The sequence below is a fragment of the Mytilus edulis genome, chromosome 12 (assembly GCF_963676685.1).
Source record: "Mytilus edulis chromosome 12, xbMytEdul2.2, whole genome shotgun sequence".
NCBI classification, from domain to species: Eukaryota; Metazoa; Mollusca; class Bivalvia; order Mytilida; family Mytilidae; genus Mytilus; species Mytilus edulis.
Genome location: NC_092355.1, coordinates 7,753,637 through 7,780,968, shown reverse-complemented (window position 1 = coordinate 7,780,968; position 27,332 = coordinate 7,753,637). Strand labels below are relative to the sequence as shown.

General features: G+C 31.2%; 1 protein-coding gene across 1 annotated transcript; it reads right to left on the bottom strand.

Moving 5' to 3' along the window:
* Window positions 1-470: 470 nt before the first annotated feature.
* On the bottom strand, window positions 471-27,332 carry LOC139499617 (leucine-rich repeat-containing protein 15-like). The gene is made up of 18 exons (XM_071288363.1): window positions 27,252-27,332; window positions 25,906-25,977; window positions 25,020-25,091; window positions 22,771-22,842; window positions 21,953-22,024; window positions 20,049-20,120; window positions 18,816-18,887; window positions 17,970-18,041; window positions 17,618-17,689; window positions 16,394-16,465; window positions 15,729-15,800; window positions 14,940-15,011; window positions 10,071-10,142; window positions 9,276-9,430; window positions 8,267-8,434; window positions 5,678-5,845; window positions 5,167-5,202; window positions 471-1,253 (listed from the first exon to the last, which is right to left on the bottom strand). Exons 6-17 carry the CDS (start codon window positions 20,102-20,104, stop codon window positions 5,195-5,197), a joined length of 1,059 nt encoding a protein of 352 aa, XP_071144464.1. The 5' UTR covers window positions 20,105-20,120; window positions 21,953-22,024; window positions 22,771-22,842; window positions 25,020-25,091; window positions 25,906-25,977; window positions 27,252-27,332; the 3' UTR covers window positions 471-1,253; window positions 5,167-5,194.

Here is a 27,332-nt window from a genome sequence, read left to right as displayed (position 1 = left end):
TCATAATCTTCTTCCTTGCTTTACCTATGTATGAAATGTTCATGAAATGGACGAGATGTTCCGCATCAGAATGAAAACAGAAAACGATAATCTTGTTCTAATTTTATATACATGTAGTTAGTATATGGTATGCTGGTGAAAATGTTATACAATAGTTCAGTGGTATGTTGGTTATTGCGTTCTGTTATCTCTATATTGTAAATTGATTATTCAGTTTGTATGTGGTGTGGTGGTAATTGCGTTATACAGTCAATTCATGGTATGCTAGTGATGCATTTTATTCAGTTGATGGCTTACAGGTGAACGCGTTATTTAATGATTAAATGATATGCTGGTGTCAGTATATGTTATTGACAGTGTTATATGTTCAGTGGTATAAACTATTATGTTAGTGATAACAGTTGTCAAATTGGTCATTGGTTTTTTTAATTATTTTTCAGTGGTTATCTAAAAACAAAAAAAACTACAAATTAACATCAACATTTATTGAGAAAAGTAAAATATTAAATTATTCCAAAGGAAATTAATGTCACCAGGTGCCACATCGTATTCCTACGGACATCCATGTCAGCAGTTGCCACTTCATTTTCCCACGGAAATCAGTGTTACCACGTGCCACTTCCTATTCCATCGGAAATAAACGTCACTAGGTGCCACTTAATTCATATTCCCAAAAGGTATCCTCAAAAAGTTTGACAAAAATTGCTCACTGATAAAAGATTTTAAGCTGAACGAAACTATATTTATGTATTCGAAAGTTACCATAAAGAAACTTATCCACAATTTATTCTTTAAATATAATATTGTAATTGAAAAAATAGCTCATTACAAAAGTATAGAAATAATTTCAAGGTATATCCAATAGAACATCCCTTCAAATGAAATATTTGAAACAAAACCCATTTACACTTATTCCAAAAGCCTCAAAATGATATATTTGAAACAAAAACCAATTTACATTTATCCCTACAGCCTGATTTGAAATCCCGAAAAATGATTTAAGATACACAAAAACTGTTTACACTTATCCCTACAATCTCATGTGAAATCCCTCAAAATGATATATTAGAAACCAAAACCAGTTGACATATATTTTTATAATCTCATATGAAACCCCTTAAAATGAAATATGAGGAAAAATTACCAAATGACATTTATCCTTACAGCTTCAAGTGAAATATAAAGTTTATCGTTGTTTTTTTAATTCATGATATTCTTCCTTTTCAATTTTCTTGCTTTCTTCCTTTCTTCATCTACAGCAAATAGAAAATTGTAAATTATATTTATAACCGTCATTGTAATAGATTTTTTGTTGTTTTATGCATAATCTTTTTATATTACTGCTTTATACTTGAAAAGAGAGGTACAACTACAAATCACAAGTCACAGAAACATTGACAACACCTTGGTAAAAAAAAAAGATTTTTTTTTAAAGAAAAACACCGAACAGAAAACTATGGATCGAGAAATTTGAACTATTCCAAAGACCTAGGATGATCTTATATGCTCATCATACAATAGCAGATTGGTGAATATCTCTTGTTCAACACTAAAAACTGTCCAAAAACCGTAAACCATCGGTACCTATAAATACTGTTACCCTTAAACATGTTAAAAAAACGTTAAAATTAAAAACAAATACATTGCTTCTTTATCCGACACTTTAAATTAACATTAAAATCGATTTTTGTTTGTAATTTAAAATGATTATTTCTTCAAAGTATAATAGAAGTATGAGAACACTATGATTAGTTTTCATTATTTGTGGCTACTTGTATATTATATGCGTGGTGTTTATTTCATATATACCGACAAGAGTTGTAAATTTTTCCAATAAAATATATAGTAGATTACTTTTCGCCGATGAAAAAACAAGAAGTTATCAAAGAGACAATCACAATTCACAACCGGGTTTTTAGTTGGGTTTCGTGCCGGTTTTTTTTCACCTAACATTGTTTTTTTTTTTAACACTCTAATTGATTCTTTATTGCACATATTGCTGTTTAACAATTAAACTTGGTGTACAGCGTTTCATCAAGTTTCCCTGTTAGATTACAACTGAATACCCAGGGATAATATTCAGTAAAATTAACTAATAAATTACATTGTTTTAATTCACACATTAAACTATTATTATATGTGTTACAAATAGTCTTTTCTACATCACTTAAAGTATTTTCAGATATATTCATATAAAAAATATCTACACACTAATTGTTTTACGGAATTTGATCATTCATCCGGAATGACTTTTTAGGTTCTTTTATTATTTAATCAAAAATAAATATTGCGGTCAAGTGACCTCACACGCCTTGTCTTATCCTCGTGTTTGGACAATATTTTTTGAAGTGTTTCGTGAATTTGGATTATTAATTTCGATGTGGTTTTAAAATTTTGGAATAATATTGCGTAAAGGTAAGTTGGAGTGTAAATATATTTTTCACAGTTGCACTTTCAATCTTTATTAAATTTGTTATTGATTTGACCTAGATAAGTATCGTGTCGTGACCTTTAGTTTACCTGTCTAAGTTTGTAAACAATACACATATTTAGTGTACACGTGTCGAATTACCTATATATTGACAAAGACACACACACAGACCTACACACTAATATATCTGATTTACCCACATTATCATTCATACATAATAGTAATAATTACTGTACACACAAACTTCTGCGCTTACAGTCATTCTTGTTCATTGCCACATGATAAATTTAACATACAAACAAACCTTTCACACTTACTCACACCTTAGGCATAGCACTTACAGATAATTACTTGCATAGTACATTTATAATAAAGGAAGAAAAAAAAAAAAAAACACACATGCAATCACACATAATCTAGATCTATAACATCTGTTTTTTTTCTATACATGTACATGTAGCTTAAGTTAACTATAAAATGACTTCATTTTTATACTTCAAAATATTCAACACATTTGTAAATAAACTACTGATCTCTGTATTGGTCATACTATATAATTCTACAGTATTTTCTACCTCATATTCAAAAATTTTAAAGGTGTCTACTGCTTTGGTTTTTTTATTGGAAACATAATGTGATTTATAGACTGAAAAGAACATTAAGCTAAGCAAATGATTTAGCGCATAGTATACATTGTCATGAATTTTGTATCCTATAACCAACGAATGAAGACTTATCACATGTTCGCCTATGAAGACTTTTTTAAGTAAAACTTTCATTGATTTCCAGAATGTTTTATGATATGAACATGTAATGAAAAAATTATTATAATTATCTATTTCATTGCAATATGAACACAAATTGTTTTGTGAAATTTTCCACTGAAAAAGCAACACCTCATTTGGCAAAATAAAGTGCATTAGTTTCCACCTAAACATTTTTATTTTATTATCTTTAAGATATTCAAAATTAAATTTAATAGAGTCTTTAAATTCATTTATTAGTCTCCCTTTGCTTAAGACTCTTTCCCATTTCAAAAATCCTACTGGTATTTCTGTTTTTGACACACTTAATACTAAGTTGTATATGTTTTTAGCATTAATAGTTAGAACATCATTACAATCTCTAAGTTTAGTTTTTGTTCGGTTGAAATGGACTTTTGTTTTGATTGATTCTTCTGATTTTAATTTGTTGGTCCATTGCTTTGGTATGGATCTTTTTAGTTTTGAGAATTCAGAAATCCAATTCCTTTTATTTCTTAATTTTGAAATAATAATTTCTTCTGATATATTTCCTCTTTTATCTATTATGTCATTTATATATAGTATGTTACTATCAATCCAATTATCAAAGAACAGACATTTTCCTTGAAATTTTATGAATTTGTTTCCCCATATAACTTGTTTCCTTATTTCTAAATAACTATTGATTTGATCATGTTGATTGTTTTCACAATTATTTACATTTATCCATGTTTTTATCATCTCTTGATAGAAGGTTGGTGTACTGTTCCATATGTTTTTATCTAGCAATTTTGTGTTATTCACATTCATCTTAAAAATAAGAAGGTTTTTTCCAAATTTATTAAGGTATAGTTTTGATAATACAGACCAATTTGCACTTTCTGATTCTAATATTTTTATAATCCATTTTAAATGTATAGATTTTATATAGGATTCTATATCAATCATTTTTAACCCCCCTTCTGCGAAGTTTTTTGTTATTATTGACCTTTTTATTTTATCTTTTCCTCCGTTCCAAATGAATTTATATAAGATTTTATTTATATTTTGTAGATTTTCTTTAGTAATGATACTGTTAGTCGCAATGTAGGTTATATTTGGTAGAAGAAGAGCTTTTACTACTAATATTTTTCCAAGTATTGTTAACTTTCTTTTTGCCCATCTTTCTACAAGTTTCGTTAATTTGTCCAACACTTTTTCAATATTTAATGTTTGACACTCTTTTTTGTCATACCCAAAATATATTCCAAGGCTTTTGATTGGTTTGTCGGTCCAATTTATATTTTCATATTTATCTTTTGAACTTTTTAGTCGTCCTAACCATACCCCTTCAGTTTTATTTCTATTTAGCTTAAGCCCTGAAAAACTTCCAAATGTTTCAATTATACTGAGAGCTAAACTTATTTCTTTCCTTGACTGAAGAAAAAGTGTTGTATCATCAGCTAATTGACAAATTTTTAAATTACAAGATTTTCCATCTAATGTAATTTTTATACCTTTAAAATCTTTATTACTTCTAAGTCTTATTGCCATTAATTCTACTGTTATAACAAAAAGTAACGCTGAAATCGGACACCCTTGTCGTATCCCTCGAAACATTGTTAGTTTTTCTTCAACTAATGCGTTTTGAATGTCCAATCGGTATGTTCCGCCTTTTTATATTTCTCTTATCTCTTTTACATACAAAAATAACCTGAATTGCCAAAACTAGAATAGTCTTAAAAGTTCCTATGTTGTTTTAATGGCATCGAAAATGTCAATTTGTTTAGAACCTTCCAAAATACAATTGGCTTGCGTCTTTTTACAATAAAAAAGTACTTTTTGGAAAGCATTATTTTCCTTTTTTTTACTATTCTAATGCAAAGGGATCAAATGGGACACTAAAAACTTATTAGTTGATGAAAAACTAATAATGTTAGGTGCAAAAAATACGAAAAAAGTGCAGATTATACAAATATTGTATATAAGTAATTCATTTGTAATTATATTTACCTATTTTTTTGTTTTTGCCTGCATCTTTTCACGATTCTGAAAAATAGAAATTGTAGGCATTATATGAAATTGAAGACAAAAAGACAAAAATAAGTTATAATAAATATAATACACACATATATATATATATATATATATTGCATTTTTATCTCGATTTATATTTTTAAAGTCGTATTGTAGCGACTTCAATTAAATATCACTTAATTCATAAGTTGTTTTAAGGAATCCATACCCTGTTCCATCACTTAAAATGTGTTCGCTGCAAGGATTCGGATATTTGTGCGCAATTGAGAAAAAGAAAAGAAATGTTGAATTACGGAAAGGATTGTCAAATATGCCCTTTTAATGGGTTTGATATTTGTACAGCTATAACATGTCTGGTAAAATATCACAATTAAAAAATGCTTTGACTATTTACCCGTAAATGCCAAGCAATAGTGTAAATGTCAATCAATAATTGAAAGTACAACTGTCATCAGAAACGATATACAAAAATTATAATATTACTTACTGTGACATTTTCCCAAGGAACATAGTTTTCTCTTCATATCACAACCAACACAACCATTTCCACCACCAGAAGGAGCAGGGTTGTCACATCGTCTAGTTCTTATTCTTATGCCATTACCACAGGTAACAGAACATCTCACAGACGACCAGAGGCCCCAATGTCCATCAACTATGATACAAAAGAATAAAGAATATTGTTAAAAAATATACATGGCTTATATTCAGTATTGCAAGGTGATGGTGATTTAAACTTTTGTTTCTCAAGTATTTTGTGCTTTATTTGTGTTAGGCTCAAAGACATATCTGCTTCATGTTTTCATTAGCTGTGTATACTTCAAACTTGTATATGTTGTAATTGAGAAACACAAAACGTTTCAGAATACAATTTTATCCATTATTGAAACTTGATTTAGAAATTATATTGAAATTAAGATTCCAAAGCCCTCAGGCAGAGTGGTGCATACGTTAAAATTCCAAAGTCCTCAGGCAGAGTGGATTTCCGTCCCTTTTTGTCACATAGCGCATTGGTATCTGTGATGAGTTTACTCAATACTTCTTAATAAAATATTCTACATTAAGCCTAATATATATTTGTTGGGTGCCACTTGTATATATACTACATGTGCTATCAAATATGCGTGTTTGGCAGTTTACAATGTGGATGATTTAAAGAAGTACGGTCTCACTAAAAAATAATCTCTACTACTGATGGCTCTTTTGCTGCCGTGCCATTTATTGACCAGGTTTAAGTAGTAGTGATACCATCAACACATGTCTACTGGAAATATGTATTGATAAATTCTTCACTGTTGGATGGATTGGTGTTAAATGTATAGTTGTGAATGTACTTTAAATAGACATTCTACTCTGCCATGTGGTTGACTCATCCTTATTGAATGGATGAATGATGGTCTTTTACATTTGGTTGTAAATATTAAAGACATTTCACATGTTAATGTACTTTGAATATGAACCTTGAATATGAATTTGGAAGACATGTTATCCTACCGAAATGTTTCAGACGCGCACACACGCTTGAAGACACCTCTGACAGCAGAGAAGCAGCAAATACAAAGTTCGTGATTTGATCCGGTTGAGATCTTATTAATCACCTTCTGCACCACAGGTGAACATGCTAGCTATAGACCACCGAAGCGGTTGAAAGATATTTAAAGAAACAGTCAATAGTTTTACAAATGCACATTTATGTTTCATAATTACTATACAACTACACAACAAATTCGTCTTCTTCATGTAATGATTAATAGTGACAAAATTTTTCTGAACATTTTTAATTTCTTTAAGCCTTGCTTTTGTCATCCCTAAGAACTTCTAAGTTCTCTTATCACACTGTTTTGCGTGTTTCAGTTTGGTAAGTCGAATAAGAAAATCAAGCACTAGAGTTCCAAAACAGCCGCTAAGTAAAATAATTCAAACTCAAAATACGTGGTATTGAAATCTGCACACACCATGACCAAGAAGAAAAACGACGAAAAGGAATCCAAAAATTTACACAGCACTATACAGAAAAATAAATATAAGCAACAAGAGACCCACTCACAACAGTAATTAATTTAAGGTGCCCTAGAAGTATCTGTACATAAACAGGCGTATAAGTTAGTAATGTTCCCGCGCAAACTATAATTCATATAAGGGATAACATTATGAATATGAGGGTGAGATTCAAATATACACAATTGGAAAAAAAATACTCGCATCAACCACCATGCTATCATCATCAAATTGGTATCTCATCATGTTTTAATTTAGAATAGGCCCAAATGCACATTAACCGAACTACATTGCGACCATACCCATGAATGTGTGATTTTGATTTGAAGAACGTTCACATAAATGAGTGTCAAGTTTAAGAAATTATAAAAAAAAAAAAAGTATTGGTTAAAACCACACCAAATAATTTAAATATAAATGGAAATTTTCTTTATAAACAAATGTTTTAATTGTGTTTAGTTTTGTTTGATTTTGTTTAGTTTAGTGTTAGTAAAATATTATTTTTACTTTTGTTTCTATGAATGTTGGCCAACTGACAATCCGATTATCCTACGTCTTTACAATGGTCTTTTTAACTTAAAAAACAATTTTCAAGATGTATAAAGAAATGTCTTTATACGAAATATATTTCTATGTTAATTTTCGATAATATGTAAAAAGTAAAATAACAAAAATACCGAACCTTAAGGAAAATTCAAAACGGAAAGTCCCTTAACAAATGGCAAAATCAAAAGCTCAAAGACATCAAACAAATGGAAAACAACTGTCATATTCCTGCTTTTTATAGCAAGCTAAACCTCTCACTTGTATGACAGTCGCATAAAATTCGATTATATTGACAACAATGCGTGAGGAAAATTAACAGACATAATAGGTTAAAATGTCAAAATTGGGGTACAGTAACTATTTAAAGATGTCATATGGTGTTTCGTTGAAAGTTCAACTTAATTCTGGCTCTATTTCATTTGATTAATACCATAAATCTGACGAGAAGTCTTTTTCACTGTATAACTACATATCTAACATGTTTAAGACAAGGATTGCGAATTTTATATATATTTTTGTAAGAAATATTTACCAGGACAATCTCCTAGATTACAAATTGACGATTCGTTGTCGACACCTTGACAATTTTTTCCGCCGTCAGAAGGTGAGGGGTTGTTGCAAGTTCTATTTCGATATATCATGCCATTACCGCATGTCATGGAACACGATGTTGTTGTCCACGACCCCCACTGACCATCAACTTAGGAAATGAAAATATATAAAATAAGATGTATTTGTAAAACCTTGCAATATATTTCGTATCAGTGAGAAAATTTTCTCCAAACATCGATTTGTTTTAATCTATAGTATGATTCATATTATTCGACTGGCTTTCAAAATTATAGTTGGACCTCCAGATTTGTCAACCTTGTAACCTTGTAACTGTGTAACGCCCAAGTAATTAGATGCCTAGAAAAGAATATAACATAAAACGTTAATGAAGATAGTGATGCATCTTTATGAGCTCATCAGTAAACACTGACCATTCTTCTATAGTGAGTTTACCTTGATTGTCAAGCATTCCTAAATATTAAAATAACAAAATTACAGAACTCCAAGAAAAATCCTTAACGGAAAGTCCGTAATAAGATGGCAAAATTAAATGCTCAAACACATCAAACGAATGGATAAAAACTGTCATATTCTCGGGTGAGTCATTTGTCTATTTGAGAAATGGTGGATCAAAACCTGGTTTAATAACTAGCCAAACCTCTCACTTGTATGACAGTCGCAAGAAATTTCATAGACATCGGATTTGCTATTACAGGTTATGCATGTGTACATGAATACATCAAATTTGTTTTTCTTCTGTTAAGGGTATGGTTTCTAGTTCAAATAAACCAATTTGACATTGTATGATTATTTTTTCATTACCTTTCTATGCTGTTTTCAGTCATATGTCACTTGTGATTTATAATAACTTATATAATACGATTTCTGTTTCAAATCTTGTAATGTGTGTTATTCTTATGTGTGTTTCTGATCAGAGTAAATTATACTGAACTCGAAGTCAATTCATAAGATACTATTGAATTACTTACCTGGAATTTTACAGTGCGATATATTAAACTCTTGGATGTTTGTGACTATACCAAAATCTGTGCAGTCTCCATAAAGTGTAGCCTTTGTTTGAATGGCTGCCCATTCAAAGAGATCGGTCATATTGCAACATAACAGTTGGTTTTGAAACAAATATCTGAAAAGTAATATTGAATTACACTGAAATACGATGTCAGTGTTTCAGATATAGAGCAACATGTTTTTGCGATCTTGGATCTGTACATACAAGCAAAATTATCATATTTATATGTTAACTGATTGTGTCCTATTCCCAAGTCTAACATGTAAAGGGGGATGATGCACAGAAACTGAACAAGGATTTTTGAAAGAGGGATTAAAATTCCATAAAACGGGTTATAAAACGCCGAGAGAAATGAGGCGAAAAAGATTCTGGAATATTTCATGCTAGAAAAACAATCCTATTAATCAAGAAAAAAATGATAGAAATTGTTTTTTTTGGCGACGAATAACACAATTGAAATTCGCTAAAATACTGTCTCCTAAATTCATACTTCCGTTGTTTTTCTTCTTCTTTTTTTAATGAAGCTCATAAAAAGTTACACAAATGCTAACAGAATATGAACCTAACTCGTTTTCTCCAATCTGAAAGCATCTTTGCGTAGTTTCCATTTAAACGATGACTTTCTCTATCCAATGACATGACTTAAAAATGACGAGACTAACACCCTTACATTTGTATTATTTTCTTAAGTTCATACTATGTCGTATATAATAATGATCATTATACTATTAAAAGTCAATAATATAATACGTACAAAGCCGTTACATTTGTCATTGCCATAAATATATTGGCTGAAACGGTTGTAAAAGCGTTCCTTGATAAATCTCTGAAATAAAAAAGATCAAAAAATAAAAATTAACCAGCAATATTAATCTATTAATATTTTCAAAAACAGTCGTGTTAGGTTGATGTTAGGAGTATTGGCTCGAAGCGTAGCCGACGGCCAATCAGCTGATCGAGCCCCAATACGACTGTACGAGGACACACTAAAGGATTAATACGAAAACACCCATTTTATGACACCTGTTTTAACCATTGACGTAAGATAACCCCCAAAAGCTGACTAAAGAAAACATGCCACTATAGGAAGACTCATACGGGAGCAATATGAATTATTTGGGTTAAATATCTTTCTAATGCAAGGAATTTCGAATAACCCTGAAAAAATAATAATGTGCGACGAATCACCCTTTTATTCACCGATTGATATAAACCTTTGCAACTCTCAAATTTTACACGAGTTATTTCCTATTAAAATGACATCACTAACGTATGTAAAAAAAAATGGCAACGTCGATGTAAGAACTGGTCCGTGAACTGGAGTGACGAAGAAATAAATATTTGAAATCCATCTGGTGCCGAGGATAGCTTTCACAAACGGCCCATTTTAGGGCCACCAATACTTCACAGAAAAAGTTTTCATTTGTTGTACAAATTAGTTCCTTGACGAAAATGTTTTGAAAAATTATTTCTGACAACGTTAAGACATGTTCAAGATCTTCTTTAACATGTATTTTCAATATTTCGAAAGACCCGTTGGTATGGTAAACAAATGTGGCCCATTCGAAGCGTTGCATATCCAACATTGTCCATCCTACAAATTTCTCTCACTTCGGACTGCGACCTCATATAAATAATCTTTAATTGTTGACAATTCACATTTTGTACCGTCCACAATTGAATATACTCAAAGACAAAATAGTACAACATATGAAAAATACTCAACACCAAACATATTGAAAACTTATATTAAGCGTAATACACATATCTATTTTCTGACACCTTTTTGAACCAAAAATCGGAAGTTGAAATCTTGTATTAAGACCAGTAAATATTCTGTGTTAACCGGCTTTTGTGTATATGAAATCGTATAAAATGGACAATTTTTAATGTATTTTAAGTCATTGACTAATAAACATTGTTATACATTATTTGGCGATATTTCGAAAAAAAATTGTATGCATTTAGAACTCGGTGATATGCATTTAAAAAGAAAACATGATATGAGTAGTATTTATACTTCTTAAGATTCAATCAATTAAAAATCTACAATTGGATCAATAAAGATGCATATACAATACAATTATAGGACAACGGTAGGGGATTTACAAATCAATCAGATTAATGTATCTAAAGAATTAAGACCGCGAAAGCATTTCTATTGTGAGTGGAAACACATACACATCGTGATAGTGACCGACAAACTCCTACACGATACTAGGCTTTAATTTGTTTGCTCCAAACGCGCGTTTTGTTAACATAAAACTCATCAGTGGCGCGCGAATAAACTCCAAGACTCGAAGACCAACTCAAATATAAGGCAATAGAGATATGAACTGAAAATTTCTAGTTTGGCTATAGCAATATAGATCTGGAGTAGAAAAACTTTCATGTTATGAACGATTAAAAAATTTATAAATAGACAATTTACCGAAATGACTGCATATTTCAAAATTTATGTAAACCCCGATTTTGTTTTTTGTCCATGGATTTATGAGTTTGAACAGCGGTATACTACTGTTGCCTTTATTAAACATGGCAAAGCTGACTAGTGTAAACACGTGTTTCAAGGGGATTTCAGTCTTTATTTTTATTCAACCTGGCGGAGCATTTTTTGAGTCAGGATATGACCCCTGTTCAATTCCCAAAAATTGAATTTGTTAACTGGATTTGTTCTTTCTTAATCTATTTACAAGATTTGAACTGTCGCCTCAAATTCACATATAATGTGAATACACAGGCACGTAACAATTTAGATTTGTAATCTCCATATGATGGGGCTAAGGGTATGTTGTCAATGCTCCTCAACTTGGTATTTGATTTGACCTTTCAACTGTTTTGATTTGAACGCCAGTGATGAATCTTATGTAGACGAAACGCGCGTCTGGCATACCAAATTATAAGCATGGTATCCTTGATGAGTTTTAACCGCTGTGAAAAGGGAAGTTGACAACGGGAAAGTTTAAATCGTAATGTTTGTCGTATATTTTAGATTTGTAAATGCTAAGCAATAGATCAATTATGTAACAGACATTCTAGTTTCGGTATTACCTAAAGGACAAGCATCCTTTGAATATGTGAAATAAAAGCAACCACTGAAGTGACAGGATATCATCAATGAATCATAAAGAGAAAAAAAAGAACTTAGAAAGATGCCCTTTTTTCTTTTTCTTCGTGAACGTTTGTGTGAATTATGCTTCATATAAGTACACAAACAAGTCGGCCAATAGGGATGCACTATACGTACTTATTACGTTTAAGGTTTGCAGTTGTTTTCACAAAGAAATCAACATGTTATACATTTCATACGTCCCAAGCACTTTTTGGGATTTATCTTCATCAGGCACGCTCAAAGCCGAATATAGCCAAGGATGTATAAGAACTGAAACAATTAAAGAGCTTTATAACCAAAAAAGACCTAAAAAATAACCAAATCCATCTATATTGAAGTACCGACTACTGGGCTGAGGATACCCTCGGGGACTGATAGTCCACCAGCAGAGATATCGAACCAGTGCTGTAAAAAATGAAAACAGCAAGTTATAAATTTCATGCGTTCGAGCACTTTTCTTGATTTTTCTTTATCAGGAACGCTCTGTAACCATCTGATATTAACGCATGCTTTTTATGATGTGCTCAAAATGGAGTGTATCAGACATTGGATGAAGAATGAACACGAGAACATAGATACAATAGATTGATTGATTGCACGTCCAGTGACAATCATGTCAATATAAATAAAAATAAGAAGATGTGGTATGATTGCCAATGAGACAACTCTCCGCAAGAGACCAAATGACACAGAAATTAACAGCTATAGGTCACCGTACGGCCTTCGTCAACGAACAAAGCCAATACCACATAGTCAGCTTTAAAAAGTCCCGAAATAACAAATGTAAAAAAAATTCAAACGAGAAAACTATCAGACTAATTAATGTACACAAAAAGAACGAAAAACAAATATGTAATACAACAACAAACGACAACCACTAAATTACAGACTCCCGACTTGTGACAGACACATACATACATAATGTTGCGCGGTAAGACATGTTTATAACGGTATAATGGTAAAGTGATATGTAGATAACCACTCTTTTATACAATATCGCCATACTCTATCAGACTACAAAGTAACAATTAGGACACATTTCTGTCATTTCGATTAGAATAGTCGTTAACTAGTGGTACAGGATATGCCTACCATACCGGGGAATCTGAGATCACGCCAAGTTTTTAATGGCGTTTTATTGCTCAGTTTTTAGTTTTTTCATGTCTTGATTTATGAACTTGTATTTGTATCGTTGGCTTTCGTATGTTCGTAGCATTTTCACTTTAACTCGACCCATGAGTTCTAAATGTCCCCCTTTATCTTCCATCTCTTCTTTTTCATTTATTTAAATCCACAAAACCACATTATATTGATGTTTGATATGAACTTTACTGACATTTTCACATTGTGCCACAAAAACAAGTCTGCCTGTAAACTGTTAAAACTATTACCAAAATCAATGTTCTGTGATGAAATAATTATTTCTCAGAAGCAGCACGAATACGTCAACCTCATATTTATTCATTAGGTGATTGCAATGTAAATAACAATATTTAGCTGTGTTTAGCTTAACAAATAATTAAATGTATTTAAAAAAAGATTTAAGATTACACACTTTACGCGCAGACAAATATTTCCCTTTTCGCTAGCTGTTCATTGATAACGAACATGTATGTCTCTCCTAAGGAAAACAATAGTCAATTATGATCTAATTAATTATAAATATCTAAAATTGATTTACTTTATAATGAACCTTATATGACGTGAAAGCCTCATATACTGCATTTGCTACTGCAACTTAAAACTTTAGCATTTCCTTATGCCATCAATACACAATCCTTTAACATTGGAATCAAACATAAGGGCAAGAATTGGAAATTAATATGAAAATATTGGACAAATATCCATAAAACCAAACCGATTGAACCTTGGTCTGATTCGACATCTTCTTGAACTCGCCCCATGCAAGCGACTAGAAGACCACCAAGGCGGTGTATCAAAAAACAAAGGTCTGTCTTGTTTTCGTGAAAGTAAGTGGCGACCAGGCTTACCAGTCAGCAGTTTTTTACACCAAACTATTCAAGATTTGTAAACAACATTGCATTGCATCAACGATTCGACCATGTGGTATCCTATTAGTGCAATACTTTTTGTGCTGACATGAATCATCATTGATATTGTTATATTTATAAATCAACTGTTTACAAAATTTTGAATTTTTTGAAATAATAAGGCTTTTCTACCTCAGGCATAGATTACCTTAGCTGTATTTGGCAACACTTTTAGGAATTTTGGATCTCAATGCTGTTCAACTTTGTACTTTATTTGGCTATTTAACTTTTTTGGATTCGAGATTCATTGCTGAGTCTTTTGTAGACGAAAACGCGCGTCTGGCGTATAAACAATATTTAGTCCTGGTATCTATGATGAGTTTATATACAGAAGTGTTGCTTCTACAACCATCTTTTTCCTAAAGCCTCCCTTCATTATAATTTCAAATATTTTGGAAAAGAAGATAGTAACACTCTATTTTGAAATTGTATTGTAATGTTAGACAGGTATTATACTTACATGTACTGAAGTTTTATGTTCGATGAAAGCAACCCTTGTGGTAGACTGTTTAAGTTATTGCCATTCAGATCTCTGGAAAAAAGAAATCATTGGTTTGTGGTGTAACAATAATTTCTAAGTTGGAACACTTATTACTTAAACAACGTATTAATTCATAAGGCAGTGATGATATTTCAGACTTATAATTTCACGTTTTAGTTCGAACCGTTGGTGTATAATCGAACTAGAATTTTTCACTTGAACTCTCATGAACCGTATATACTACTGTAACTTATGACATTCTTTATATTTCTTATGTGATTAACACAACATCCTTTACAGTGTGAATAAGTACAAAACATGGCAACATAGAGAAGAAATAGGAAAATTCCCGGATTTAAGTACAAGACCGAAACAATGCCTCGGTCTGTTTAATTTTCTCACTAACCAGGTCACAGTCCAAAGAAATGGTATCCTAATCGGACACACCATTGTAGTTTCCAACTGATTATATTTGATTTAATTGCGAATTACAACGTATAGGCGTAGAACAGCAAAACCAATAATATAATATAAATTCAATCATATTACAATATTATAAGTAAGTCATTTAATGGGATACCAAAATTAAACAAAATTATTTTTACATTATATCTTCTTGCTTACAATGTGTTTATTTTGAAGTACAAAGGTATTAACTTCGAAAATCCTTCTCGTTTCCGTTTATTTTGATGTCGATCTTTTAAAAAGAAACTCTCTTATTAAATCTGTATTTTGTTGTTATATACTTATCATGCTTATCTAACTTACACTTTCTGAAGGTTAATGTTCTTCGAAAATAACTCTTCTGGTAAACTGCTAAATGTATTTTTATTCAAATATCTAAAAAAAATTATCGAGGAATGGTGAAGAAAGTCGGGTATAACATAAATGAGCTATTTTCACGTCAGTACATAAGTACTTGCTACTGGGTTGATGATGGTCCACAGCACCAAATTTTGAGGCAACATCAATAAACATCCTCGGCATGAGAATATTGAAACCCATGCAATATATGATGTCAACCCAACAATTTTAAAACTTATAATTTCCATCGTTTTTTATTATAATAATAAAATTTACATTAGTTGCAATGACACACTATTAACAGACCCATTTGCTGCTACAGTCGAAATTGATTTAAACCTCAAGCATCTAAAAAGACGATTACAGTTTTATTTAACGTTAAGAAAAGTATTAAATGATTTCAGGAAGTACAACACTTGATTCTTGATTTTCATTCCAAAGGGTTCGCACTAGGAATCATTTCTGTGTATGTCAGTTTATTTTAGACTTATGAGTCTTAACTGTCCCTTTGGTATCTTTCGCCTCTCTTTTACGAACAATTTCTCTTAAAATATTCTGAATATTCTTTTAAAAAGAAAAAGAAACTCTTTTTTTTCAACATTGATTTTTATGACAAATATCAAACTTACATTGTCCTCAGGTTTATGTTCTTTGAGAACAACTCGAATGGTAAACTGCTTAGAGTATTTGTACGCAAATTTCTGAAGACAAAAGTATCGATTATTTGTGAAGAATGTAGGGTACAATATAAACTAACTATTTATAAATTCGTGTTTGATCGTCAAGACTCCATTCCTTTAGTTTTATTATTTAAAGAAAAAAACAAACTTTCTCAGCCTTAATGTCTAATATTTATTTCAAAGAAAGGTTGACTGCAGACGTTGGATTGAAGTTGGATTAAGCTCGCACTGATTGTACTTAAAGAAAATATTCTGTTTCGACAAAGCTTCTAGTGTTGTTTTTTTTTTAAGATCGATGGTAGAAGTGAATTGTCCCATCCGGGTCACGTGAATAGTAATCGCTGGTTACATAGTAACAATATTGACGGTATCAATTTTCTAACAGATGGTGATACCTATAGGGATTAACTAGCGAATTATTAATATACGTCATGGCCAACCGCACCACACATCATCACTGCAATAACCATCCTCGGGATGAGGATGTTAAATTCCGTGCAAATCATTATATCGACCCAAGAGTTCAATAAGTTATAATTTCGGTCGTTCTCTATCGTGACATGATTTGTGAAGAATGTATGGTACAATATAACTGAGCTATTTTTAAAATTGTGTTTGTCCATCAAGACTCCGTTCCGTTTGTTTTAGCATTTAAAAAAAAATTCAGCCTTAATGTCTTATATTTCTTTCAAAGAAAGGTGGACTTCAGATATTTGCTTGGTGTTAGATTGAGCTCGGACTGATTGTAATTTCAGAAAATACTCTGCTCCGGCATAGCTTCTAGTGTATATTTTTTGATCGATGGATGAAGGGAAATGTCTCATCCGGGACACGCTAATATGAGCGTAGGTTACACAGTAACAATATTCACGTGATCAATTTTATACCACCAGATACACATTTCGACATTAATTTAGTAACACTCAAGCAAAATTATACAAAGGTTGAAAACCTTATACAGACTTTCAAGAGATGATAAAACCACAAAAACCAAATGTAAAGTGAAACCCGGACAAGGAATGAGAGCATTGCATGAAGAGATAGATAAGGTACAATAATTGTCAAACTTTAAAGTAGCTTATTAAAAAAAAACAATTATCTAATGTCGACCCTAGAGTTCTATTATTCTAAATAGTTTATCTCGGGTTTTTTTATCGTAACAAGAAGACTTACAGAAGTTCCAATAACACAAGATCCTCAAACGCATTTACTGGTATGATTGAAATCCTGTTGTTCCCTAACATTCTAAAAATAATTTAACTGATTAATCTTTAGTAAAATGAAGTATCACATAATTAATGCGAGGGTAACACTAGCAGATTAGATTCTTGAATTTCATTCGAAAGGTCCTTTTTTTTATATATATAAACACACATTATATTAAGTGAGATCGTGTGTGAAATGTTGAAAGACTGGTTATCTCTTAGAACGTTTATCTGAACTTCAACTTCTGAATATCATTTAAAAAAGAAAAAGCATCTCTGTTTTAACCTGTATACTGATGATAAATATCTTTCAAACTTACACTCTCTTCAGGTTTGTGTTGTTAGAGAACAATCCGTCTGGTAAACTGCTTATACTATTACTGTACAATTGTCTGAAGAACAAAAATATTGATTAACTACGAGGAAATTTGGGTACAATATAAATGAGTTATTTAAAAAACTATTTGTCAATCATAACTCAGATCCTTTACTTTTATTCATTTGAGAAAATAATTTTCAGCAATGAAGTCATATATTTGAGTCAAAGAAAGATTGCTTGCAGACGATTGATTAACGCTAGATTGAGTCTGGACTTGTATCTCATTACGTGTTAATTTGATCGACGAAAGAATATAATGTTCCCCGACATGAAACGTGAATAGTAAGCGTTTGTTACATACTAATATTATCAACGGTACCAGTCTCATTGCACCAGATGAACCTTTCGCCATTACTTATCTCTTAAGTGATACTCGAGGCAAATATATTCAAAAGTCGACATCCTAATATAGCCGATATGGAGCAGATGAGAAAACAACAACTGTCAATTATCAAGTGGAACTCAGATAAATAATTAGAGCTTTGCATAAAGTGTATATATAAATTAAAATTATTACGAAATTTCAAAATATTATAGCAAATTCCAAAAACCAATATCCATATTTCCATGTCAGTTCCAAAGTTCTAGTTACTGGGCTTGCTGATATCCACAGGGAATAAATTGCATTTTACGTCTTGTGTTAGTCATGAGCACCAAACTTCCAAAGCATCACAAACATAATCATCCTTCGGATAATGATGTTAAAAGCCATGCAATTCATGAAGTTAATCTAAGATTTGGATAAATTATAATTCTTATCGTTATTCATTACAACAATAACACTTACAGAATTTCCAATGACACAAGATCCTCAAACGTGTTTGCAGCTATGATTGAAATCCTGTTGTTCCCTAACATTCTAAAAATAATTTTACTGATTAATCTTTAGTAAAATGAAGTATCACATAATTAATGCGAGGGTAACACTAGCGGATTAGATTGTTGAATTTCATCCGAAATGTCCGCAACAAAAATCATTTTTGCGTTTTTCGGTTTTGCCTTTTTTGATATAAACACACATTATATTAAGTGAGATCGTGTGTGAAATGTTGAAAGACTGGTTATCTCTTAGAACGTTAATCTGAACTTCAACTTCTGAATATTATTTAAAAAAGAAAAAGCATCTGTGTTTTAACCTGTGTACTGATGATAAATATCTTTCAAACTTACACTCTCTTCAGGTTTGTGTTGTTAGAGAACAATCCGTCTGGTAAACTGCTTATACTATTACTCATTTACTATTCAATTTTTCGAAGAACAAAAATATTGATTAACTACGAGGAAATTTTGGTACAATATAAATGAGATATTTAAAAAACTATTTGTCAATCATAACTCAGATCCTTTACTTTTGTTCATATGAGAAAATAATTTTCAGCAATGAAGTCATATATTCGTGTCAAAGAAAAATTTCTTGAAGACGATTGCTTAACGCGAGATTGAGTTTGAAATTGTATCTCCTTACGTATCAATTTTATCGACGAAAAGAGAGAATTTTCCCCGACATGAAACGTGAATAGTAAGCGTTTGTTACATACTAATATTATCAACGGTACCAGTCTCATTGCACTAGATAATCCTTTCGACATTACTTATCTCTTTAGTGATACTTGAGACAAATATATTCGAAAGTCGTCATCCTAATATAGCCTTGGAAGAGATGATAAAACAACAACAGTCAATTATCAAGTGGAATTCAGATTAATAATTAGAGCTTTGCATAAAGTGTATATATAAATTAAAATTATTCCGAAATTTCAAGATATTATAGCAAATTCCAAAAACCAATATCCGTATTTTCATGTCAGTTCCAAAGTTCTAGTAACAGGGCTTTCTGGTATCCACAGGGACTAAATGGGGTTTTACTTGTGTTAGTCATGGGCACCAAACTTTCAAAGCATCATAAAAAAATAATTATACTTTGGATGAGGATGTTAAAAGCCATGCAATTCATGAAGTTAATCCAACATTTGGATAATTTATAATTCTTATCGTTATTCATTACACCAATAAAACTTACAGCAATTTCAATGACACAAGACCCTCAAACGTTTTTGCAGCTATGGTTGATATCATGTTGCTCTCTAAGTTTCTAAAAAGAATTTTACTGATTAATATTTAGTAACGCTGACGCTTAGGGTAAAATATTCGAATATAAATGCCCAACCCATGGTTAAAAGAAAACAAATCTACGGCTGCCATGAATTATTTCTTTATCAAACTAACACTGAAAAAAAATCAATTATTTGAGAAGTAAGCTGGATACAATATAAATTAGCTATTTATAAAACCATGTTTGTGAGTCAAGAATGCATTCCTTTTGTCTATTATTAAAAGAAAAACAAATGTCAGCCTTAATGTCTAATATTTCTTTGAAAGAAAGGTTGACTGCCAATATTTGTTTGTCGTTTATTAAGCTCAGACTGATTGTAATTTCAGAAAATACACTGCTCTGGTATAGCTTCTGGTGTATTTTTGATCGATGACAGAAGGGAAATGACCCTCCTAGACACGCGAATATAAGTGTTGGTTACATATTAACAATATCAAAGTTATCAATTTTATATCCAAAGACGCGTATTTTGACATTGACTGTCAATTTAGTACCACTTAGGAAAATATTTACGAAAATCGAAAACCTAATGCATCATTCTACATTGTACAGACTTTCATGCTAGTATCAATGTTTTGGCTGATGGGATGGAGATTCTATCATGGATTGATTAGCGAATTATTAATGTAATTTATGGTCAACGGTACCAAACTTTAACAACAACACTGCAATTATCATCATTGGGATGAGGATTTTTTATAACGCACATTTCTAATGTCGACCCTAGAGTTCGATTATTTCAAATAGTTTATCTCGTTCTTTTCGTAACAATAAGACTTACAGAGATTCCAATAACACAAGATCCTCAAACGCATTTACTGGTATGATTGATATCCTGTTCCTCTGTAAGTCTCTAAAAAGAATATTACTGATTAATCTTCAGTAAAAAAAATCGGATAGCATGATTATGTACAGGCAGTACATTACTAGATTCTTGAATTTATTCAAAACGTTTGCATCATGAAACATTTCTGTGTATGTCAATTATAAACTTTTGGGGATAAAGAGATTGTGTGTTAAATGTGCAAAGGTTTGGTAGCTCTTAGTACGTTAATAAAAAACCTATCCGAATTTTTATTTTTGAAAAATACTATATATTGTTAAAAAGAAAAAGCAAATCTGTTTTAACCTAATGATAAATATTTATTCTAACATGAAAACCTACTATCGTCAAACAGTAACATCACAATATGTCAACCGTTAGCGCAAACGCAGTAATACACAAAAGCGGCTGTTCCGCGTTACAACCAACTTATTACTGTATCAATTTTTGACATCAAAACCCCAGTTTACGTAGGCCAAGATTCGGATACAATATATGTATCTCTTATGTACAGCAAAATAAACAAAGGAGTAAGTTTCATTTAATTTTTCAGGGTGAAATTTCATAAAACAAAAATTCCGCGAAGTGATGTTATTTTCTTGGCATGGCAACGAAACAAGGTGACGTCACAAGTATCTTTCCGTAAACAAAACATCAAATGTAACTACCGGGGCTTTTAAAGCTTCTTATAAGCTTCAGAACGAATACAATTACATTGGAAGAAAATATATAAGTGAAAAATACGGTTAAAAAATATCATTGAATTATATGATATTACTAATATTATCAAAATTGGGTTAAACGAAACAGCCAACACAGTATGTTTAGGGCTTTAACGGTTCACAAAATACTACATTTGTTCTATTAGAGTCTAAACAGTTCATGGCAGCTAACGCATAGGGTAAAATATTCGAATATCAATGCCCAACCCATGGTTAAATGAAAACAAATCTATGGCTGCCATGAATTATTTCTTTATCAAACTTACATTGTCCTCAGGTTTATGTTCTTTGAGAACAACCCGCCTGGTAAACTGCTTAAAGGATTTGAACCCAAATTTCTGAAGACAAAAGTATCAATTATTTGTGAAGAACGTAGGGTACAATATAAATTAGCTAATTATAAAATCGTGTTTTTTCGTCAAGACTCCATTCCTTTAGTTTTATTATTTAAAGAAAAAAAAAAACTTTCTCAGCCTTAATGTCTAATATTTATTTCAAAGAAAGGTTGACTGCAGACGTTGGATTGAAGTTGGATTAAGCTCGCACTGATTGTACTTAAAGAAAATATTCTGTTTCGACAAAGCTTCTAGTGTTGTTTGTTTTTTTAGATCGATGGTAGAAGTGAATTGTCCGATCCGGGTCACGTGAATAGTCATCGCTGGTAACATAGTAACAATATTCACGGTATCAATTTTCTAACAGATGGTGATACCTATAGGGATTAACTAGCGAATTATTAGTGTACGTCATGGCCAACCGCACCACACATCATCACTGCAATAACCATCCCCGGGATGAGGATGTTAAATTACGTGCAAATCATTATGTCGACCAAAGAGTTCAATAAGTTATAATTTCGGTCGTTCTCTATCGTGACATGATTTGTGGAGAATGTATGGTACAATATAATTGAACTATCTTTAAAATTGTGTTTGTCCATCAAGACTCCGTTCTGTTTGTGTTAGCATTTAAAAAAAAAACTTTTAAGTAGCTAATTAAAAAAAACAATTATCTAATGTCGACCCTAGAGTTCGATTATTCTAAATAGTTTATCTCGTTTTTTTATCGTAACAATAAGACTTACAGAAATTCCAATAACACAAGATCCTCAAACGCATTTGCTGGTATGATTGAAATCCTGTTTCTCCTTAAGTTTCTAAAAATAATTTAACTGATTAATCTTTAGTAAAATGAAGTATCACATAATTAATGCGAGGGTAACACTAGCAGATTAGATTCTTGAATTTCACCTGAAAGGTCCGCAACAAGAATCATTTTTGTGTTTGTCGGTTTTGCCATTTTTGACATAAACACACATTATATTAAGTGAGATCGTGTGTGAAATGTTAAAAGACTAGTTATCTCTTAGAACGTTAATCTGAACTTCAACTTCTGAATATTATTCAAAAAAGAAAAAGCATCTGTGTTTTAACCTGTATACTGATGATAAATATCTTTCAAACTTACACTCTCTTCAGGTTTGTGTTGTTAGAGAACAATCCATCGGAAATTGATGAGACTGTCATTAAAGTTAGAGGGTTAGCGCTATAGAACCAGGTTTAATCCACCATTTTCTACATTTGAAAATGTCTGTACCAAGTCAGGAATATGACAGTTCTTGTCCATTCGTTTTTGATGCGTTTTGTTATTTGATTTTGCCATGTGATTATGGACTTTCCCAATTGATCTTCCTCTAAGTTCAGTATTTTTGTGATTTTACTTTTTAAACTGCTTATACTTTTACTCATTTACTATTCAATTTTTCGAAGAACAAAAATATTGATTAAGTACGAGGAAATTTGGGTACAATATAAATGAGATATTTACAAAACTATTTGTCAATCATAACTTAGATCCTTTACTTTTATTCATATGAGAAAATAATTTTCAGCAATGAAGTCATATATTCGCGTCAAAGAAAATTTCTTGAAGACGATTGCTTAACGCTAGATTGAGTTTGGAATTGTATCTCCTTACGTATCAATCATAAAGTGTATATATAAATTAAAATAATTCCGAAATTTCAAAATAGTATACCAAATTCCAAAAACCAATATCCGTATTTTCATGTCAGTTCTAAAGTTCTAGTTAAAATGTACAGGGCTTGCTAATATCCACAGGGACTACATGGAGTTTTACTTGTGTTAGTATTGGACACAAAACTTTCAAAGCATCATAAAAAATAATCATCCTTTGGATGAGGATGTTAAAAGCCATGCAATTCATGAAGTTAATCCAAGATTTGGATAATTTATAATTCTTATCGTTATTCATTACACCAATAAAACTTACAGAAATGTCAATGACACAAGACCCTCAAACGTTTTTGCAGCTATGGTTGGTATCCTGTTCCTCTCTAAGTTTCTAAAAAGAACTTTACTGATTAATATTTAGCAAAAAAAAATCGGATAGCATGATTATGTACAGGCAGTACTTTACTAGATTATTGAATTTCATTCAAAACTGTTGCATTAAGAATCATTTTTGTGTCTGTAAATTATAAATGTTTTGGGATGAAGAGATTGTGTGTTAAAAGTGTAAAGGTTCGGTAGCTCTTCTACGTTAATAAAAAAAAAACTATCCGAAAATTTGTTTTTGAAAAATATTAAATATTGTTAAAAAGAAAAAGAAAATCTGTTTTAACCTGTATACTGTTGATAAATATTTATTCTAACATGAAAACCTATTATCGTCAACCAGTAACATCACAATATGTCAACCTTTCGCGCAAACGCAGTAATACACAAAAACGGCTGTTCCGCGTTACGACCAACTTATTTCTGCTGCCAGATATTCTCAATTTTTGACATCAAAACCCCAAGTTTACGTAGGCCAAGATTCAGATACAATATATGTATCTCTTATGTACAGTAAAATAAACAAAGGAGTAAGTTTCATTTTAATTTTTAGGGTAAAATTTCATGAAACAAAAATTCCGCAAATGATGATATTTTCTTGGCATGGCAACGAAACAAGGTGACGTCACAAGTATCTTTCCGTAAACATAAAATCAAATGTAACTACCGGGCGTTTTAAAGCTTCTTATTAGCTTCATAACGAATAAAATTACATTGAAAGAAAATATATAAGTGAAAAATGCGATTAAAAAAAATATCATTGAATTATATTGTATTACAAATATTATCAAAATTGGGTTAAACGAAACAGCCAAGGGCTTTCACGGTTCACAAAATACTAAATTTGTCCTATTAGAATCGAAACAATTCATGGCAGCTAACGCTTAGGGTAAAATATTCGAATATAAATGCCAAACCCATGGTTGAATGAAAACAAATCTACGGCTGCCATGAATTATTTCTTTATCAAACTTACACTGTCCTCAGGTTTATGTTCTTTGAGAACACTCCATCTGGTAAACTGCTGATAATATTTGCATTCAAATTTCTAAAGAAAAAAAATCAATTATTTGAGTAGTAAGCTGGATACAATATAAAATAGCTATTTCTAAAACCATGTTTGTGAATCAAGAATGCATTCCTTTTGTTTATTATTAAAAGAAAAATAAATGTCAGCCTTAATGTCTAATATTTCTTTGAAAGAAAGGTTGACTGCCAATATTTGCTTGTCGTTTATTAAGCTCAGACTGATTGTAATTTCAGAAAATACACTGCTCTGGTATAGCTTCTGGTGTATTTTTGATCGATGACAGAACGGAAATGTCCCCTCCTAGACACGCGAATATAAGTGTTGGTTACACATTTACAATATCCAAGTTATCAATTTTATATCCAAAGACGCGTATTTCGACATTGACTGTCAATTTAGTACCACTCAGGAAAATATTTACGAAAATCGAAAACCTAATACATCATTGTACATTATACAGACTTTCAAGTAATGATAAAACCACAAAGAATCAAAAGTTATGTATAACCCGGACAAGACATGAGAGCTTTACAGGAAATGATAGATAAGGTACAATAATTGCCAAACTTTTAAGAAGCTAATTTAAAAAGAACAATATCCACATTTGCATGCTAGTGTCAATGTTTTGGCTGCTTGGATGGAGATTCTAACATGGATTGATTAGCGAATTATTAATGTAATTTATGGTCAACAGTACCAAACTTTGAAAACATCACTGCAATTATCATCATTGGGATGAGGATGTTGGCTAACGCACAATTCTAATGTCGACCCTAGAGTTCGATTATTTTAAATAGTTTATCTCGTTCTTTATCGTAACAATAAGACTTACAGAGATTCCAATAACACAAGATCCTCAAACGCATTTACTGGTATGATTGAAATCCTGTTGTTCTGTAAGTTTCTAAAAAGAATATTACTGGTTAATCTTTAGCAAAAAAAATAGGATAGCATGATTATGTATAGGCAGTACATTACTAGATTCTTGAATTTCATTCAAAACTTTTGCATCAAGAAACATTTCTGTGTATGTCAATTATAAACTTTTGGGGATAAAGAGATTGTGTGTTAAATGTGTAAAGGTTCGGTAGCTCTTAGTACGTTAAAAAAAAACTATCCGAAAATTTATTTTTGAAAAATACTAGATATTGTTCAGAAGAAAAAGAAACTCTGTTTTAACCTGTATACTGTTGATAAATATTTATTCTAACATGAAAACCTATTATCGTCAACCAGTAACATCACAATATGTCAACCTTTAGCGCAAACGCAGTAATACACAAAAGTGGCTGTTCCGCGTTACGATCAACTTATTACAATATATGTATCTCTTATGTACAGCAAAATAAACAAAGGAGTAAGTTTCATTTAATTTTTCAGGTTAAAATTTCATAAAACAAAAATTCCGCGAAGTGATGTTATTTTCTTGGCATGGCAACGAAACAAGGTGACGTCACAAGTATCTTTCCGTAAACAAAAAATCAAATGTAACTACCGGGGCTTTCAAAGCTTCTTATAAGCTTCAGAACGAAGAAAATTACATTAAAAGAAAATATATAAGTGAAAAATACGATTAAAAAATATCATTGAATTATATGATATTACTAATATTATCAAAATTGGGTTAAACGAAACAGCCCACACAGTATGTTTAGGGCTTTAACGGTTCACAAAATACTACATTTGTCCTATTAGAATCGAAACAATTCATGGCAGCTAACGCTTAGGGTAAAATATTCGAATATAAATGCCCAACCCATGGTTAAATGAAAGCTAATACATCATTGTACATTGTACATTGTACAGACTTTCAAGTAATGATAAAACCACAAAGAATAAAAAGTTATGTATAACACGGACAAGACATGAGAGCTTTACAGGAAATGATAGATAAGGTACAATAATTGCCAAACTTTTAAGAAGCTAATTTAAAAAGAACAATATCCACATTTGCATGCTAGTGTCAATGTTTTGGCTGCTTGGATGGAGATTCTAACATGGATTGATTAGCGAATTATTAATGTAATTTATGGTCAACAGTACCAAACTTTGAAAACATCACTGCAATTATCATCATTGGGATGAGGATGTTGGCTAACGCACAATTCTAATGTCGACCCTAGAGTTCGATTATTTTAAATAGTTTATCTCGTTCTTTATCGTAACAATAAGACTTACAGAGATTCCAATGACACAAGATCCTCAAACGCATTTACTGGTATGATTGAAATCCTGTTGTTCTGTAAGTTTCTAAAAAGA

Coding starts and splice junctions, on each gene's coding strand:
- LOC139499617 (XM_071288363.1), bottom strand. CDS start 20,104: ATGATATCAACCATAGCTGCAAAAACGTTTGAGGGTCTTGTGTCATTG. Junction 10,143..14,939: donor AACATAAAACTTCAGTACAT/GTAAGTATAATA, acceptor TTTTTATTTCAG/AGATTTATCAAGGAACGCTT. Junction 9,431..10,070: donor ATGACAAATGTAACGGCTTT/GTACGTATTATA, acceptor ATTACTTTTCAG/ATATTTGTTTCAAAACCAAC.